The sequence below is a fragment of the Helianthus annuus genome, chromosome 3 (genome assembly GCF_002127325.2).
Source record: "Helianthus annuus cultivar XRQ/B chromosome 3, HanXRQr2.0-SUNRISE, whole genome shotgun sequence".
Classification (NCBI taxonomy): domain Eukaryota; kingdom Viridiplantae; phylum Streptophyta; class Magnoliopsida; order Asterales; family Asteraceae; genus Helianthus; species Helianthus annuus.
The window spans coordinates 20,810,729-20,826,477 of record NC_035435.2 but is presented as its reverse complement, the minus strand read 5'-3'; the positions used below and the strand labels follow the sequence as shown (position 1 = coordinate 20,826,477).

General features: G+C 37.5%; 2 protein-coding genes across 2 annotated transcripts; both read left to right on the top strand.

Moving 5' to 3' along the window:
• Window positions 1-2,440: 2,440 nt before the first annotated feature.
• LOC110931297 (disease resistance protein RUN1-like) lies at window positions 2,441-9,917 on the top strand. Its single transcript, XM_035987977.1, has 5 exons — window positions 2,441-3,051; window positions 7,354-8,488; window positions 8,583-8,642; window positions 8,852-9,076; window positions 9,192-9,917. The coding sequence occupies exons 1-5, from the start codon at window positions 2,441-2,443 to the stop codon at window positions 9,915-9,917; spliced, it is 2,757 nt and encodes a 918-aa protein (XP_035843870.1).
• LOC110931298 lies at window positions 9,841-11,287 on the top strand. The gene is made up of 3 exons (XM_035987449.1): window positions 9,841-10,633; window positions 10,717-10,817; window positions 10,963-11,287. Exons 1-3 carry the CDS (start codon window positions 10,078-10,080, stop codon window positions 11,281-11,283), a joined length of 978 nt encoding a protein of 325 aa, XP_035843342.1. The 5' UTR covers window positions 9,841-10,077; the 3' UTR covers window positions 11,284-11,287.
• The last annotated feature ends 4,462 nt before the right edge of the window (window positions 11,288-15,749 follow it).

The window sequence follows — 15,749 nt, the reverse complement described above, 5'->3', positions numbered from 1 at the left end:
AAACAAAACATAATATCAAAGTGAAACTCATTAATGAAATATGTGTTATAATTATCATGTGTAGCTTTCCATTTAAAATTATTCATAATTTAAGATGTCTAAATTGTAAGTTTTAACTTATGTATATATTGATAAATAGCAATAATTATCTACGACATATTAGCATCTTAAATTGTGTTAATTTATTTTATTTTTCCTCAAATTTTAAAGAAATTGACATTTTTCTGATTATGGGTGGTTTTACGCAACTTTTTAATGGCATTTGTCATCTTTTACTTCTATGAGATATTTTCTTTATTCAAACCGTGTAACACACGGGGTCCATAACCTAGTATCTAATAGGAGGGTCTACTTAATGCCACATGTCATTCTCATACTAATAAAAGAGTTCAAATAATACCACATGAAATTATTCTATCCTACAATTCACAAATATTATTATTATTAATATTAATTAATTAATACAAAACAATGAAAAATTCCTTAACAAATTAATACCAATAAATATTTTTATTGTCTACTTAAATATTGATCATTTACTTTTAAATTATCTAAAATATATAATTAGTTATTAGTAACAATTCTACTTAAAATAAACAATTTCAAATAATGTTAATGTGATAACACATTCTTATTCTTTAAAAGAATTTTTTTACTATATGTTTAAAACTTCTATTAAATAAATTATTATTTTATATTATAATAATAAAATTGGTAAAGAATAAGTTAGTCCGATACTTGAAAACCGGTTTACTTCCATGCTTTAAAAACACTTTTAATGTTATTAGACTCGTGTAAGACCGTGGGGTATGGTGGGGCGGGGGTTGGGCTTGGGTTGGGGCATTTGCTGACACGTGTAAAGGGAGCCCCCCACTGCCTGGTTACGTGTCCGCGGGGTATGGCGGGGCGTGTGTTGGGCTTGGGTTGGGTGCACCGCGGGGCAGGATAGTTTAAAAAAAAAATACAAAATTTTTTTAAAAAATCACACAACATTTATAAAAAAAAAACCTACAACTTCACTAAAATTTTAAAAATTACATAATCCTAAAAATTACATAATTTCTAAAAATTACAAAATAAACAAACCTAAAGCGCTAAAAAAATTTCAAAAAGGTCGATCTTATCGAACGCCTTGTTTTCCTTGCCTCGAAACTCTATGTTCGCCACCGCCACCCGGTCCTCATGGCTTAACTCGCCACCGGGAGCGGCTTCGTAGTAAGCCTTGAAACACTCGAGCTTGAGCCGTAGCTCGCGCCATTTATGTTGGCACGCGTTGAGGTTGTGGCGGTCGTTATCGACGTTATGTCGGTAGGCCGCGAATGCTTCCGTCCAATATTTTGTTTGGCCCGGTGGCCGCCCCTTCATAGTGTCGACGTCGCTAGTGACGAGTGCCATTTCTTCTTCATGGGTCCAGGATGCCATAGCGGTGTTGGGTTCGTGGGATGGGGGGACCAGCGGGGTAGCCGGTTCAAGACTGCGTAGCCGGTGGGGTTTCGGTGGGGTTTCGGTTCGTGGGATGGGGTGACCAGTGGGTTGGGGGTTACAAATATATAGAGGTTGTTGGGAGACCGGGGTGGCGGTTTGGTGGTATGGGGGAACCGTTCGAATTTTTAAATTCAAAATTTGAATTAGCCGCCTGACGTGGCGGGGTGAGCAAATGAAATTCCGTCAGCTCGCTTGGCCCTACCGCCCCACGCCCGGCTTGAAAGCCAAGCCCCAAGGGGCCACGCCCCAACCCAAACCCCATACCCCATGGCCTAATACACGGGTTTAAGGATATAATATCTTCATAATAATTTTGATGCAAGTCTATACTCACTGGATGTTCTAAATAGAGTTATATTGATCGAAAGAATAGTTTATGTATATGGAACTCTACTACAGGTCCTATCACTGGGTGATCAGGTTATTGAGGCACTCATATTATCCGGAAGTAATACTGACACTTATATGTTTATCCCTTGATTTCGTTTAATACTGCCAAATAGAAGGATACGTATTGAAAAGAAGACAGTTTACTCTCGCCCTATCTTTTGCCATGACGATATATAAAAGTACAAGACAATTTATATGTAACGTTGGTTTGTTTCTAAAAAAATCGGTTTTTACGGATGACCAAAAAAAGTTCACGTATATAAATTTTTGAAGACAACATAAAATCAAATAAGTTATAATTTTATATCCTTAAACTCGTGTAGTACACGGGTCTAATAATCTAGTTTAGTAATATTAATCTCCATCGTTACATTCTCCAGCGAGATAAAACCGAAGTGATTACCCAGTTTGGCGGCAAAAACTATAAATTTGTCTCTCATATATTCACCTTTCACATCACACATTCTTTGATATTAACAATTTGGCGACAAAAACCATAATTTTGTATGCCTTATAAATATATTTCCTTAACTTCTCAAATCACATCACACACTCTTTAATATTAATGGCTTCTACATCGTCATCCATGCGTTCTTCTCGCTCAGATCATAACTCTTCAATACCAAGGGCTTCTACTTCTTCATCCATGCGTTCTTCTCGCTCAGATCATAATTCTTCAATATATATGGGTTCTACTTCTTCATCCATGCGTTCTTCTCGCTCAGATCATACAAGGTTTAGTGTTTTTCTAAGCTTTAGAGGTGAAGATACTCGTCATTCTTTTACGGACCATCTCTATGCAGCTTTAAAACGAGCAGCAATTAATGCGTTTAGAGATAATGAAGAAATCGAAAGAGGTAGAGATTTATTGCCTGAAATTGTTAAAGCAATCGAAAATTCAAGGGCTTCGGTTGTTGTATTGTCAAAAAACTATGCCAAATCCAGTTGGTGCCTTGAAGAGCTCTCGTTGATCCTCGAACAAAAGAAGAAATACAATCATTTTGTCTTGCCAGTTTTTTACCACGTTGATCCATCAGATGTCAGGAACCAGCAACGGAAGTTTGCCATTAAAGTGAGAGAAGAAATTGAAGGGACAAAGTGGACAGAGGAGAATGTGAATCGGTGGAAGTTAGCCCTAAGAGAGGTTGCTGATTTGACTGGCATGGTTGCTTCAGGGTATGATTTCAATATTTAAGGTTTATAAAGCTTATTTTCAATTATTATGATCAAAGGGAAGTACAAGAATATTACAGAATCATGAGGAACATTTCACAATTATTTGCACAATCTCAGCAATATATATATTTAGAATGTCTATATTGGTCATCCTTTACTTTAGCTAGATCCATAGAATTAGCTCTTTCCCTTCTATTAATTGTCTATATAAAGTCTTGTATTCCTGAGTTTATAGTATCAAATACATCTACCATTAGACCATGTGTAGTGGGGCATTATGGGTACTATTTTCAAAAAAAAAAACGCCCACTCCCCCATTACATAGGGCATTATGGGGCATTATTTTTGAAAAAAAATTGCTTGGGCATTATAATTAAAACGCCTAAATTGGAAGAAGGAAGGTTTGACTGGGTTTGACCCACCAATGAGAAAATAGTTTGCTTTTTCTTTTTTTGTTTAATGATTGGAAGGGGCATTATCAGGCATTATTGTGAAAGCACTGGATCAATGACGAACATCAAACATTGCACTTGATTCAAGGCATGAAGAACAAAATATGAACAAGATAGAAATATGTAGAAGATGAATCTCTTTATTGATGAATCAGTCATCACAGGTTACACAAACCAAAGGAGTATACATCATCTACAAGCTGGATTTAGATCACAAAGATCTAAACCCTAGTTTTCTCTCACTAACACATAGTCTCTCTAGAGAGGTGCACAAAGCTTCTTTTTTTCTCTCGATATCGTTCTGCCTTCAGCAATTGATAATCTTCATTATCATTGACTTTAACTTGGACTTCTGCTTTGGTTGACCAGAACTGATAAGCGACAGTTACCCGGCAGGAACTGCACTTACAATTATTCTCACTACGTCACTTTTGCAATAACGCCCCATGCTGACTGGGATGACACGTGTCGGATAATGCCCCATGGTGGGGGCATTATTTTTCTAAACCACTACGGGTGGTCTTAGACCATGTGTAGTCACAAAGCCCCTTAGTCATCATTAGTCATTTATTAATTTTCAATTTTTTTATAATTAATTTCTAACTTTATAAAATAAAAAACCATCTCATTAAATTAAAAAAACATTACAATAAAATATAAAAAACTCAAAGATTATATTTTTTTATTCGCTTCTTTTGTTGTAGCGCCACCTTCAACGCTTTTTCGTTTAGGTGGTCGTGCGGTCTCGAGTAGAATTCAAAGTTTGGAGCCCATTGTCTATCCCGCATCATCTCGGTCACTTCACGGTTCTCTTCCATACGTTGAGCCCCAAGGTCGTGTATGTCTTTAAGGCGTTGGTTTATCTCCGAAAAGACATTAGCCAAGGCGGACGACACCGACGATGACTCCGGCCTCCTCGATCTTGCACCGCTTCTTCTTCCGGCGGGTCGAGCTAGCTCTTCCGCCGGCTCTTCCGCCCCTTCCTCCCTGGTGAATAATGGATTAACATCGTTTGCGTCCGTGTTTCGAGCATCAGACTTTGGCGTTTCAGGTTCAACCGATTCGTTGGTTTTCGATCTCTTTGACGGCCTTTTATTTGCGGACCGACCCGAAGTAGCTCCTACCGTGGTAGGGACGTTTGCCCATTTGGTGCTATTATGAAGAATTTGCCAACACTTCAAGTATGGGAAATTACCTTGAGCGGCTTGTTATTCTATTAAGGCGGCCTGTGTAATGTCCTCGTCGCTATGGCCACTTTTCCATCCATTTTTTACCCATTGGTAAACGGATTGAAAATTTGTACACTTTTTGTTGATATCGGTCCACTTGCCCGATATTGAATCCAATGGCTGGTAGCTATCCCCCTACTCATGAGCCCGAAAAATAGTTCCCAGATTCGGTTTGAAAAGACACTTTTACTTTGGTTGTTTGTTACAAGAAAACAAAAAATTCAGACAAAAAAGTAATACAAAAAATTAAAACAAAAAATTTAATACAAAAAAATTTATACCGAACCCCTTAAAAAAATATTACCTATTTCGAGGTTCTCCGACACGTCGAGCCAAGCTCGAGTTAACACGAACTCTCTTTATCATCCCATGGTTGCACATTTTTTTTGTTCGGGTTTCAGTTTTCTTTTTATGGTTGCGTTTGATTTTGTTTTGTTGCACCTCCTCTACTACTGGTTGTGTATCCGGGACGACGTCGGGCTTGCGTAGTGGCTAGCCGAATGCATGTGCTGAGCCGAAGCTTAAGACGACCCGATTCCTCCCATGTTTTGATTCGGGTTCCAATCGTGTAGATTTGGGTCCCATGAGAGGGGCTGATTCAATAGGTTCAAAAACCCGGTTTGATGTTGATTGAACTCAACAAAACCGGATCCGAACGGGGTGGGTCAAGTGGGAACCGGAGAAACGGGACGGCTAGATTGCTCGTTTGGGAACCGGAGAAACCGGAGAAACGGGTCGGCTAGAACGCGGAGGAACAAAACCGCGGTTGAAGGGATGCATTCTATAAAAACCTAGATTTTTATAAAATAAATATAGAGAAAAGATGGTTTGGGAGTGTGTTGGTGTTTAAAAAATGGGGGGTAAATTACACTTTTGGTCCTTATGTTTGTACCGGATTGCAACGGATAACTTTTAACTTCAATAAATATAGTCACAATTCTTTATTTGCAAAACCCGTTACACTCTACGTCCTTTAGCACTAATCAGATTAAAATTTTCAGTTAACTTTATTCACTTAAGTTTGTTCTGGTCAATTCATGTGTTTATATATATTTTAATAAATAAAACCAAAAAAAATTCATATATACTTCATCTTCCCCAATTTCCTAACCCTAAAACCCTAACCACCACATCTTACCACCACCACCTCATCCTGCCGCCACTACCACATCCTGTCGCCACCACCTCAAATATCGTCAAACGTGGTTCAAACAAAGAAACAAGAAACACAAAAAGATTTTACAAAGGACAGCTCACCGAAAGCGTTACTAATGAAATCATCAATTATCATTCCACTACAAATTAATTCATCACAGATGCTACAACTATCAACTTCATATGTTTAAATACATTAGAACAAAAAAAAAAAAAAAAAAAAAAAAAAAAAAAAAAAAAAAAACACAATCGTAATCAAAGTTCTTCATCCTCATCCTTTTTTCTGTAAATCCTGACCCCTCGTCGATTATCCGTCTCAGATCAAGAATTTGAATCTTATCACCATACAAAACTCACAACCACCTCCCTCATCCACCGCCAAGATTGATGATTTAGATTTGAAATTATGCCTCAAATTGGTGCATAATTAAGAAAATTGTTAATTATAACACCTTATCACATCTCAAATGATGTATTCGCTCCGTCACCTACCAGATATGTCACTCCGATCAACAACGACGGTGTTCCGAGCTCGATTACTAGGATCTCAGATCTGTTTCTCATCTTCTCTCTTCAGTTCCTTCAATAACAAATGAACCATTGGATGCCTTGGGTCGTGTTGATAAGAGAGACAGATAACAGATCTGGCGACCCCTTATCCGACGACCACCACCACCCTTAGACGGACAGATAACAGATCCAACAAACCCCTCTCACCTCTTCAACCCCTGAAACCCTCTTCACTCTTTTCATCCCCTGAAACCGTCAACATTCAAATCTGCCAAGAAAAACAAAGATCTTGAATTCTTGATCTATGGTTTTGTAGTGGGGGTTGGTGATTGGTTTCAATTTTGATGGAGAGAGTCAGTGTTCACAATTGTATTTGATTTATTAATTAAATAAATATTTTATATAAGTGAGTAAAATTACCAATCTACCCTCATATGCAAGGCATATGTCATACATAACTGAAAATTTTAACTAGATTAGGGCCAAAGGACGTAGAGTGTAACGGGTTTTGCAAATAAAGGATTATAAGTGTAATTATTGAAGTTAAAAGCTATATGTTGCAATCCGGTACAAAGGACGAAAAATGTAATTTACCCAAAAAATGGGTGAAACGGATGATTATATATAGAAATTTAAAAAAAAAATTTAATTTATGTGATGGTTGGACGGTCACTTTTTTGAAAACACCACTTTTCACCCGTTATCACCTTCGCGAGAATCCGAAATCTTCAGCCCATAGCGCCGGCCGTAGTGGTGTGGCCGGGCGCTATGCTCTCCTTGGCCGCGATATGGCGCCCCATTACCGGTGGCCTTAATCATTCTTATAAGTACACAATGATTAAATGATAGCTTCATAATCACATAAATTTGTTAATTAGTAGCTGCAGGTAGAATATAATGCTTGCTAAAGCAATTTTATTCAAATTTTATGGTCTGAAGTAGCAATGTTTGTGCAGCTCCGAAACAGAGTTTATTGCAAAAATCGTTGACAAGATTGACTGTGAACTAGATTTGAAACTTGTTAGTACTCCAGCTTATCTAATCGGAATGGAGAATCGAGCTAAAGATATCAATTCGTGGTTGAGAAATGAGCACTCCAGTACAACTAATGTTCTAGCAATTTGTGGAATGGGAGGTGGTGGCAAAACTACACTTGCCCAATATATATACAACTCAAACAAGCACAACTTTGAAAGCAGTTGTTTTCTTGAAGAGGTTGGTAAGCATTTCAAAGAAGCTTACGGTGTTCTTGGGCTACAAAAGCAGCTTCTCACAGACATCTTAGGAGGCAAGGAAAAAATAATATCTGGGGTTTCGGAGGGTACGACTATGATCAACAACGTCCTACATATGAAAAAAGTTCTCATAGTCCTTGATGACATTGATGAATTCGACCAATTAGAAATTTTACTTGGAATAAATTCCAACGATACACAAAGCAAGATTATAGTAACAACTAGGCGTCTAGATATACATTTAGGGTTTGAGAAACTATCTTGGAGGTGTCATGTACACCAAGTAAAATTGTTGAATGATCTTGAATCATTTAAAGTATTAAGTTACCATGCCTTTAATTCAGAATTTCCCTTGCAATGTGTTTGGGACCTTTCTGTACAGATGGCAGAATTTTGTGGTGGAAATCCACTAGCTCTTAAGGTTTTGGGCTCTTCTCTAATTGTTGGCGCGGAAGACCCGCGAGAAAGAAATAGCATAGAAGAAACTTGGAAAAGTAGGTTGAATTCACTATGTCCTGTGAGAGGAGATGTTGATCGTAATATCCAAAGTGTACTAAAAAAAAGCTTTGACTCCTTGCCACTTGCCTGTTATAGAGAGTTGTTTCTGCATATTGTTGTTTTCTTTATTGGCGAAGATGAGGATTATGTGGTTAAGATAATGGAGAATGACTGGCATGCAAAAGATGGCATCAGGATGCTTATCAATAGATGTCTTCTAACGGTTTCACCTTATAAGAAATTGATGATGCATCAACTGCTTCAAGATATGGGAAGAAATATAATTCGTGAAGAGTCTATAGATCATGCTAGAGTCTGGTGTAACGATGAAGCTTATCGTGTGTTAATAAAAGGAGACGTAAGATAGCTCTTAAAATTTATCCACAGAATTACTTTTAATTTCAAAACCCCCTTTCAACTATCTTGATCTCTTTTTATGGCTTTCTTTATAGGATTCAGAAACAATTGAAGGTCTAACACTTGACACACGGTTTATCCCAAAAGGGACAAAGGTAAGCCAATGAAGTGAACTAATGTGTGGTAGCTTATGAGATGATAATAAAATTGATTATCTGTGGACCATAACTGTCATACAACACCATGACTAAAAAACGTCAATTTAAGAACTTCATGATCGATGCTTATCGATACTTTTAAGGTTTGGTTCATTTACCAGATATATGTGGTATGCTAATTATGTCACTTCATGCTAAATTCGCAGGTGTCATCCATTAAAACATCTTCACTTGCAAAGTTGCATAAACTAAAACTGCTCCGGCTAAAATATGTGATACTTGTTGGGGACTACAAGAATATTCCAGAATTAAGATGGTTGTGCTGGCATGGATGTCATTTGAAAACAATACCCTCGGGATTATTAAGGAGCACACTCTTAGTGGCTATAGATATGACTAATGGAGACTTGGAAAAGTTTGAACCTCCCATGGTAGGAATTAAACTTTTAGTTTACAGAACATATGTTCTTTTAGATAGTCTATAATATTTTAGATAGACTTCATATGAATGTACTTTCATAAAACAAATATGTGTTTATGGAACAGGAACTTAATTCGCTGAAAGTTCTAAACCTTACATCGTGTTACAACCTTGTGAGTATCTGCAAGTTTTGTCGCCTCCCTAATCTTCAAACACTGATTCTTTGGTGTTGCACCAATCTGACTCATATTTGTAAAACCATAGAAGGCCTTGAGAATCTTTCTCTCTTGAACTTGGCACAATGTAAAGCTCTGTGGAAAGCTTCCTGGGGTAAGAAGCTTCTTAATCAACCGTTGTTCTCCTTTCCACATTCGTTAAAGTTTTTGTTTCTCCATGGAGGAAATCCGATGTATCCCCTTGAACTTTGTTTTTCGTTCAATGGGCCATTATATGGAATGAATTTAAGTTGTAATCTATTTGAGTCCATACCCAGAAACATTGATCTTAGTGTACTTCGGGTTCTCAATTTGACTTCTTGTAAATGGCTGAAGTCCATTATGAATCTCCCTAGTACGCTGGAGGAGTTGTATACATACAATTGTATATCACTGGAGAAAGTAGCATTCCAATCCACTCGTTTCAGTCTACGGAAGTTTGATTATAGAGGTTGTTTCAGATTGTCTGAAGTTCAAGGCCTTTTTAAATTAGCGACCATAGAAGAACTCGATGAAGTAGATCTGAGACATATGAAACGGATCAAAGAATATCAAGATCATAAGTTGGACATGGTCGGTGATGAGATTACTAAAGGCCGAATTTGGCATTTCCAGGTTGTGTCTATTATTTCTTAAAATAATGCAAAAGTTAACAAATTTATGTATCTATGCCTCATTAGGAAACTGATTGAACTACAGCTAGCTAACTGGACTTTTTTTTGCAATTTGCATGTCATAGATTCTGTATGAATATGGTATAAGGAGCACCTATCTGCAAGGCATAAAAGATCAAAGCATGATGGCATTTGAGTATACATCAACATATGAGTATACATCAGCAAACGATTCCTTATCCTTCCATGTGTGTTTGCATCAAAAGAGACACAAGATCCAGGGATTACAAGTATGTTGCTTATATAGATTATCAGGATCTGAACATAAAGACAGGTGGCCTTTGTTTATCCAAATCAGCAACAGATCCAAGGATCTTACCTGGATATACAACCCTATGGTGTATTGCAAACCCAAAGTTGATGAAGATGTTGCATGGTTAAGTTATTGGCCAATTGGCGACACGTTAGAGGATGGTGACGAAATCTATGTGCATATCATGGTGCAGAGTGGAATGAAAGTAAGCAAATGTGGTGCCAGCCTTGTGTATATGGATGAAGGTGAAGTACAGCAACAAGAAAACTTGGAAAACCCAAGGATGCAAATGGAAGTTATTGGAGGAGATCTCTCTGAATTTCAGCTGACCACAGGAACGTACTATCTTTGTCGCCGTGATTTCTTCAAGTCAAAGTCCCCTGATGAGATACAGAGATGGTTCGGTGAGACCTTTCCATATAGAGGTAAGTTCTCGTACCAAGTAATTATGGATACTCTTAAGCTCCATATATTGACAACTAGTCATACTAATCACACGTTCTCGTAGAGTTACAAGGATGGAGAAAATCTTATCAGTCACAAGACTTGGATACATCATGCATGCTACTAAACCATGTCCCAGAGCGTCATAGAGACACCCTTTACAAAGTACGTATATACTTTGATCTTTCTTGTTGGCAGGAATCACCGCTAGTTAATTTTCCACACAAGCTTCTTAAATCCATGACCGTCTAATATTTTTAATTCCCTGATAGAACTAGTTTTTCTTCTTTTGTTTGTCTGTATATTATAGAGAATTTGGCTGGGATACTTTAATAAGGAAAGTGATATACGCAAGATAAAGAAGGTGGTGTCTAGCCTCGTTGGAGTTGACTATGCTATATTCTTCGTAAGCTTGTTGTATACAGATAGAAAGATACTATATGTATTAGGCAGCGTGGATTCTATCGCAGTGGAAACCTGTGTGAGGAAATTCGAAAAGACGGCAAGGATTGTAAATGTTAATTACAAAGTCAATAGTCTTCATAAGCTCTACCACAGTGAAGTTAAGGGAAAGATTAGCGCTTTCATTAAATCTTTAGAAAACAGAAAAATTGAATTCCCTTGTTGCTAACATCACAGATGGGGGGGATTGAAATTGTTATTCTTTTATATGTTTTACGTTAATTTCAGTTTAATTTATTCGCATCAACACAGCGCACCTTTAGTGTTAGTGGTCGCTAGCAGTGGTGTGGAATTGGTGTTCGCCCCGGCCGCAACGAGGGGGTGCTTAATACTAGTTTATTAGTAATTTGTTAGGTTAAAAACTTATAACGGTCCTACCACTTAGAAAAAAAAAATGTGGTGGCTTAAATACTTTGTTATTGCAAATTGCCAAAGGTTTTTAAAATGATACTAACCCTAAAAATAATAACATAATACAACATGTGTTGTTATCGCTACCCACTTTACTACTAGAAAATTGGCCATTTTGTTATGATGTTTTCCTGCAAAAAATGTGTCACAAATTTCGATAAAATTACGACGCGTTTTTGATGTCAAGAAACCTAATTTTTTGAACAAATTTGCGACACAACGGTGACAAAAGCTGAAGAGACCATAAATTTGTCACAATTTCATCGCAAAGTTGTCAGAAATTTTTGTAGGTCCTGATTATGATTTTGAATAATATAATTCTTGTTGTAAATGTGTAAAAAAAGTGCGGAATCCAAGTAAATACACCAAACCGAAGCAAGATATGATCAATTTCACAATAAGATATACTCATAAATTTCCGTATATTGATTTCGATAGAGGTTCGGCACAAGGTTTACAATGAATAGCTCTCCATTCCCCGTTCTAGGGTGTTAGTAACAAATGACAACCTGTTGTGTATTTATACACAAACACAGCAAATCCAAACCATACCAACAACAACAAAACGACATAGTCACACCTTTGTCATTTGCCACATACAAACAACACCCCATGTTGTTTCAAAAGGGCATGTCGTTTACAACTGGGTTGGCCAAGTCAAATGACATGAGGATGTCATTTGACTATGGTCAACCTTACACAAAATCAAATAAAAACAACGTTTAGCGTTTATACAAAGACCGAAACGAATACATATCAAAAGATTACATACTACAGACATTAATGCATCAACAAACTCTCCCTTGGATGCAGCTTGTAGTCTTCGATCTTCAGTTCTTCAGGTTCTCCAAAAGCTTTTGATGAGCCGACGTCCAAACACTCCGTGAGTTAATCCCTAGAAAGTCTTGTTGCATCTTTATTACTCACGGAGGCTTATACTTTAACAAGTAGCGACTGGTATTGGTTTCTGGATCCAGAGTAAAAGGAATTTGAATCCGTTGTGGGAAATTAGGCTTGTAGATCTCATCTTTCCAACATATCCTTTTTTCCATCTTGATCTTCTTTGCAAATAGGCAGAAACCAAAATCATCAGTACAATTAATAACACCAATACGAGGAAGAGCGGATACATCGTAATGTGTTAGAGAGAGGATGCTCAACAGAGAATCAAAGTATTGGATTCCAGATTCCCTCTTAATCGCCATGCAGTGTAATTCTTTCACAAATATCCAGCTGTGAATATATCCTTTTGAACAATTTTTCTCTAACTCCATATATTGAGCCTGAGTAAGGGGGTGGTAGTTTAGGATGGCTTTTTACGAATGCAGCCATCCACTCTTTATGCTTCTTTTTCGGTTCGACCGAAGAAAGGGTATCATCAGCTGATGTATCCTATTCCTTCATTTTCTCTTGGATATCTTGTTCAGTTATGTTTATCATTCTTTCATCAATAGGATCCATCTCTTGATCGCCTTCCCTCCCTGCCATACTTCTTAGGATTGTATCATTCGTCTTCGAATTCAATCTCTTCAATGACATCAAGATTTTTTATATCACTTACAACAAGAATCATCAATCTCATTCATCTTATACAGAGCTTCTTGATCTTTAGTAAACTCATGCACAAACTCCCCTTCTTCAAGTGGTTCACCCGTAATAAGATAAGTCTCATGCACCAAAGGCATAGACGTATCACCTTGAACTTCCAACTCTTCTAAAACCTTTTCACCCACATCACTCTCAAGTATTTGTGGACTCCCCCTTGGATACAGATCCCATGGGTTTGTCACTTAGCCTTTTAGTTCTTAACTATGCACCAACTACAACCAGAACTTCAACCACTGGAGCTTCAACTTCTAGATCACCTTCCATGTCACTTTCAAAATCAAACCGCATATTTTCTTCATCAATGTCCTCCAGCTCATTGATCTCGGTTGTTTTTCTTTCATCTACAGCCTATAACTCGTTGATCTGAAGCTGTTGTTTAATGAGTATACCTCGGTGGGCAGTCATGAATTTGTGTTGTCTAACAGCTTGGCTTGCAGCTTCACTTAACTAGTGGATCAACATCTCGATCTTCCAGCTATCAGTCATATCTGCAACCTTCTTATTCTTCGATTGAGCAGACGACCCATAACGGTTAAATGTGGTTGGTGGACAGTAGAGGTGATACTGGTTGAGTCTGTTGTTATGTTGGTTCTAGAATTTGTGGTTCTTGAAGTTGAACTGTCATGGTTTTGGGAGCCTTAAGGGTTGGACCTTGAAAAGCTTCAACTCAAGTGACAAGTCAATATGTTCTACGGTTAGATGAATTATTGGTTCTGCGGTTGTTTGGATGGTTGTGGGTTCGGTTTAGCTAGCAGCAAAGGAACACATGTATCATAAAGAAAATATGCAATGGAGAATTTGAGAAAATTCAACATGGAAGAATGCAACTCTGTACTTAATCCTATAGTTCCAGGATGTAAGTTACAGTTTGATGAAGGTGAAAGGATGGATGATACTTTGTGTGACATTTGTTCCTTTACGACCTTTATACAATTCCGAACAATTTCAAATCTAATGAAATCTTAAATTTCATATCCGGGATTGTACGATTAAATGTGACAATTACACATTCCAATCCTTGTACGATTTCAAACTCTCGAGAAGCTTTTCTAGAAGTTTTACGTAAACTGTTACGCAAATGTAATCAGTTTAACGCAACGTACACTCCTAAATAGTGACATAAGCTAAACATACCCTAAATACCCTTAACATAATTTAGAAATAAATTTTGAAGGGTTCGGTATGTCAAAAACAAGTTTATTCGATCACAGGGACTATTTACGACAAACTACGTAAGTCTGCCAATTCTCGTAGTAATGCACACTCCGGAACAAGAACATAATATAAACATACCCTAAATACCCTTAATATAACTTAGAAATAAGTTTCGACGGGTTTGGTATCTCAAAATCATGTTTATTCGATCACAGGGACTGTGTCAAAACTGCGAAAGTATGTCAATTCGCGTATATTCTGCATTCAGACCATATAGGCACATCCAAAAAATTTTGTAATCATTAAAATATTGTACTTTAGTGATGTGAACGCAAAAATATCAATCGTTACGCAATTTGGATCGTTTTCGCGTCCGTTTGAGCGTTCGTCGTAATTAAGCGCGAAACGTGACCGTACGACCGAATGAACCGACATCCATTGTATTTCCAAGCATATTTCAAGTCCCCTATGCTTTAACATCTTTGTAAAGCCTTAAAACTGGGTAAACGGGGGTTAAACGCATCGAAAACAAGTTTAAGGGGCTGCAGGACCAAAACTACCAAAAACTCAATTCTGCCTTATTCTGGCTCGCGGGGCACGAGAGCCTAGACCCTATGGGTCGCGGGGCGCGAGAGCTGGAGCTGGCAGATTGTTTCAATTCAGTAACAACCTTGGTTTTCATTCATGATTTTTCCTTCTTGTGCGCTTCTTGTTTGATCATCAAGGCTTCAAATCCTGGCCAAACACTTGTTGTGATCTTGTGAAGCCTTGGACAATAAATAAACCACTTGTCATGATCTTGGGCACTTCAAACAACTATTAATACCCCTCCCATTTCATTCACAAGTTGCTCAATTCTTTCCTTTCTCATCACATTTTCTCTAAATTGGAGGGTACCATCTTTTGGAGGCTTCCTACTAAGCATTCTTGGATCCCAGAACACAAGTAAGTATTCTATCCTAGTCTTGTTCATTTCTTTTAGCTATTTTAAGCTGAAAGTCAAACAGTTTGACTACCGTTTGACTTTCGGTTTTGACCATGAATTGGTCAAGTCAAAGTTCAATTGAACTTTGCAATGTGATCGTAATCACGATGGTTATAATCCCTTCCAATTATACCTACTGATTACCACGTTTACTAGTTAAAGTGACGAGTCAAAGTTTCGGTAAAAATGCACGTTTATGTGCATTTTACAACGGAGCTAGTTTTAGGTATCAAAACACTTTGTTTTGATAGCAAATAAGTTTTTTAACTATGTTAATCATGTTTTGACATGTTTAACTCGTCACTTCTATTTTAGTACTTATTTAGGGTCCTAAGTCGAGCGGTTTGACAACCGCTTTGACTTTCGAATCCGACCCGTTTGGTCGATCTTAGGATCCGACCAAACATATATTTGTGACCATAGTTGTATAAGGAATAACCTCCTGAGGTTATACATTATGGTCACTTCGTTCGGTT